Genomic DNA, 1,042 nt, shown 5'->3' with positions numbered 1-1,042 from the left:
TGTTCCAGGTCGTAAATGTGCCGGCTCAGTACGCCCAGGTTGCCCGTCGTCATTTATATATATCCATCTATCTATACCCATATCCCCACGTGCCGGCCCGACGCCCGGCCGGGCACCCGCCCAGGGAGGCATGATCGATGTACATATGTATATACACAGGCCGACGGGCCCGCGGACACGTGCCCACCGGTACACAGGCACGCACGCGCCAAGGCTGCTGCTGGCCGGATCTCCGTCAACTGGCGAACGCTACCCCCGGCAACTGGCCGACCCGGCGGGCCTGACCTGACCCCCGTCCGCCGCCTCCCAGCCCGCCAACTGGCGAGCCGCCAGCCGCCGCTCGCCCCCGACGGCGCCCCCAACTCCCCCTTCCCCCCCGCCTTGCCCACCCCCCTCTGCCTCACTGCCCTCCTCCGCCGCCCCCCGGAAGCCGCGCCGCGGCGGCAGTCCACAGCGGCCTTCCCGACCTCTGCCCCTCAGGTCCTCTCAGACCCCCCAGATCCCAAGCATCGTGCCTCTGCCAGCAGAGACCGCCGCTGCGCCTACATGCCCAGGCCCGGCCGCGGTACGGCGTCCCCCGGCCATGCCAACCCTCGGTGTGCCTCTGCCGGGCGGGATCAGATCACCCAGCACTGCCGGCCACTGGCACCACCACCACCGTGGGCTCGCTCCTACAGATCCGCCGAGCCTGTCTGGGCTCCGATTCCGCGCGCAAAGGCTCGCGGGCCCAAATCCGGCTCGGGGGGGACGATTTTGTATGGGGAGACCGCACATGGTCGGATTTCCCATACAAAGTGGGCACTCCACGTTGGCCCCCTACATGGGCCGCAAGGGGACTTGGGCGTTTTCGACGCGCGGTGGGCCGCCAACTGGCCAACCCGCCGCCCGCCCGCCCGGCAGGTCTGGTCGAGGGGCGGGGGTGCCCTGGCCCATGCGAGAAGGAGTGGCGGGATCCACGGTCAAATTGGCCGATCTCTTTCGGCCGCGGGAAAGCGGACGGCGAGGAGCGGGTAGCCGTACGGCCTGCCCCGCCGTGCGCGCG

The 1,042-nt window shown here is 70.0% G+C and overlaps 1 protein-coding gene across 1 annotated transcript; it reads left to right on the top strand.

Moving 5' to 3' along the window:
• Positions 1–130: 130 nt before the first annotated feature.
• Positions 131–1,014, top strand: VTN00DRAFT_5196 (uncharacterized protein; the record flags this gene model as incomplete). Its single annotated transcript, XM_069431702.1, has 2 exons — positions 131–147; positions 198–1,014. 2 exons carry the CDS (start codon positions 131–133, stop codon positions 1,012–1,014), a joined length of 834 nt encoding a protein of 277 aa, XP_069282722.1.
• Positions 1,015–1,042: the final 28 nt, after the last annotated feature.

This window comes from Thermoascus crustaceus (genome assembly GCF_041956765.1).
Source record: "Thermoascus crustaceus strain CBS 181.67 unplaced genomic scaffold VTN00scaffold_21, whole genome shotgun sequence".
Classification (NCBI taxonomy): Eukaryota; Fungi; Ascomycota; class Eurotiomycetes; order Eurotiales; family Thermoascaceae; genus Thermoascus; species Thermoascus crustaceus.
This window is presented reverse-complemented; position numbering and strand designations above follow the sequence as displayed.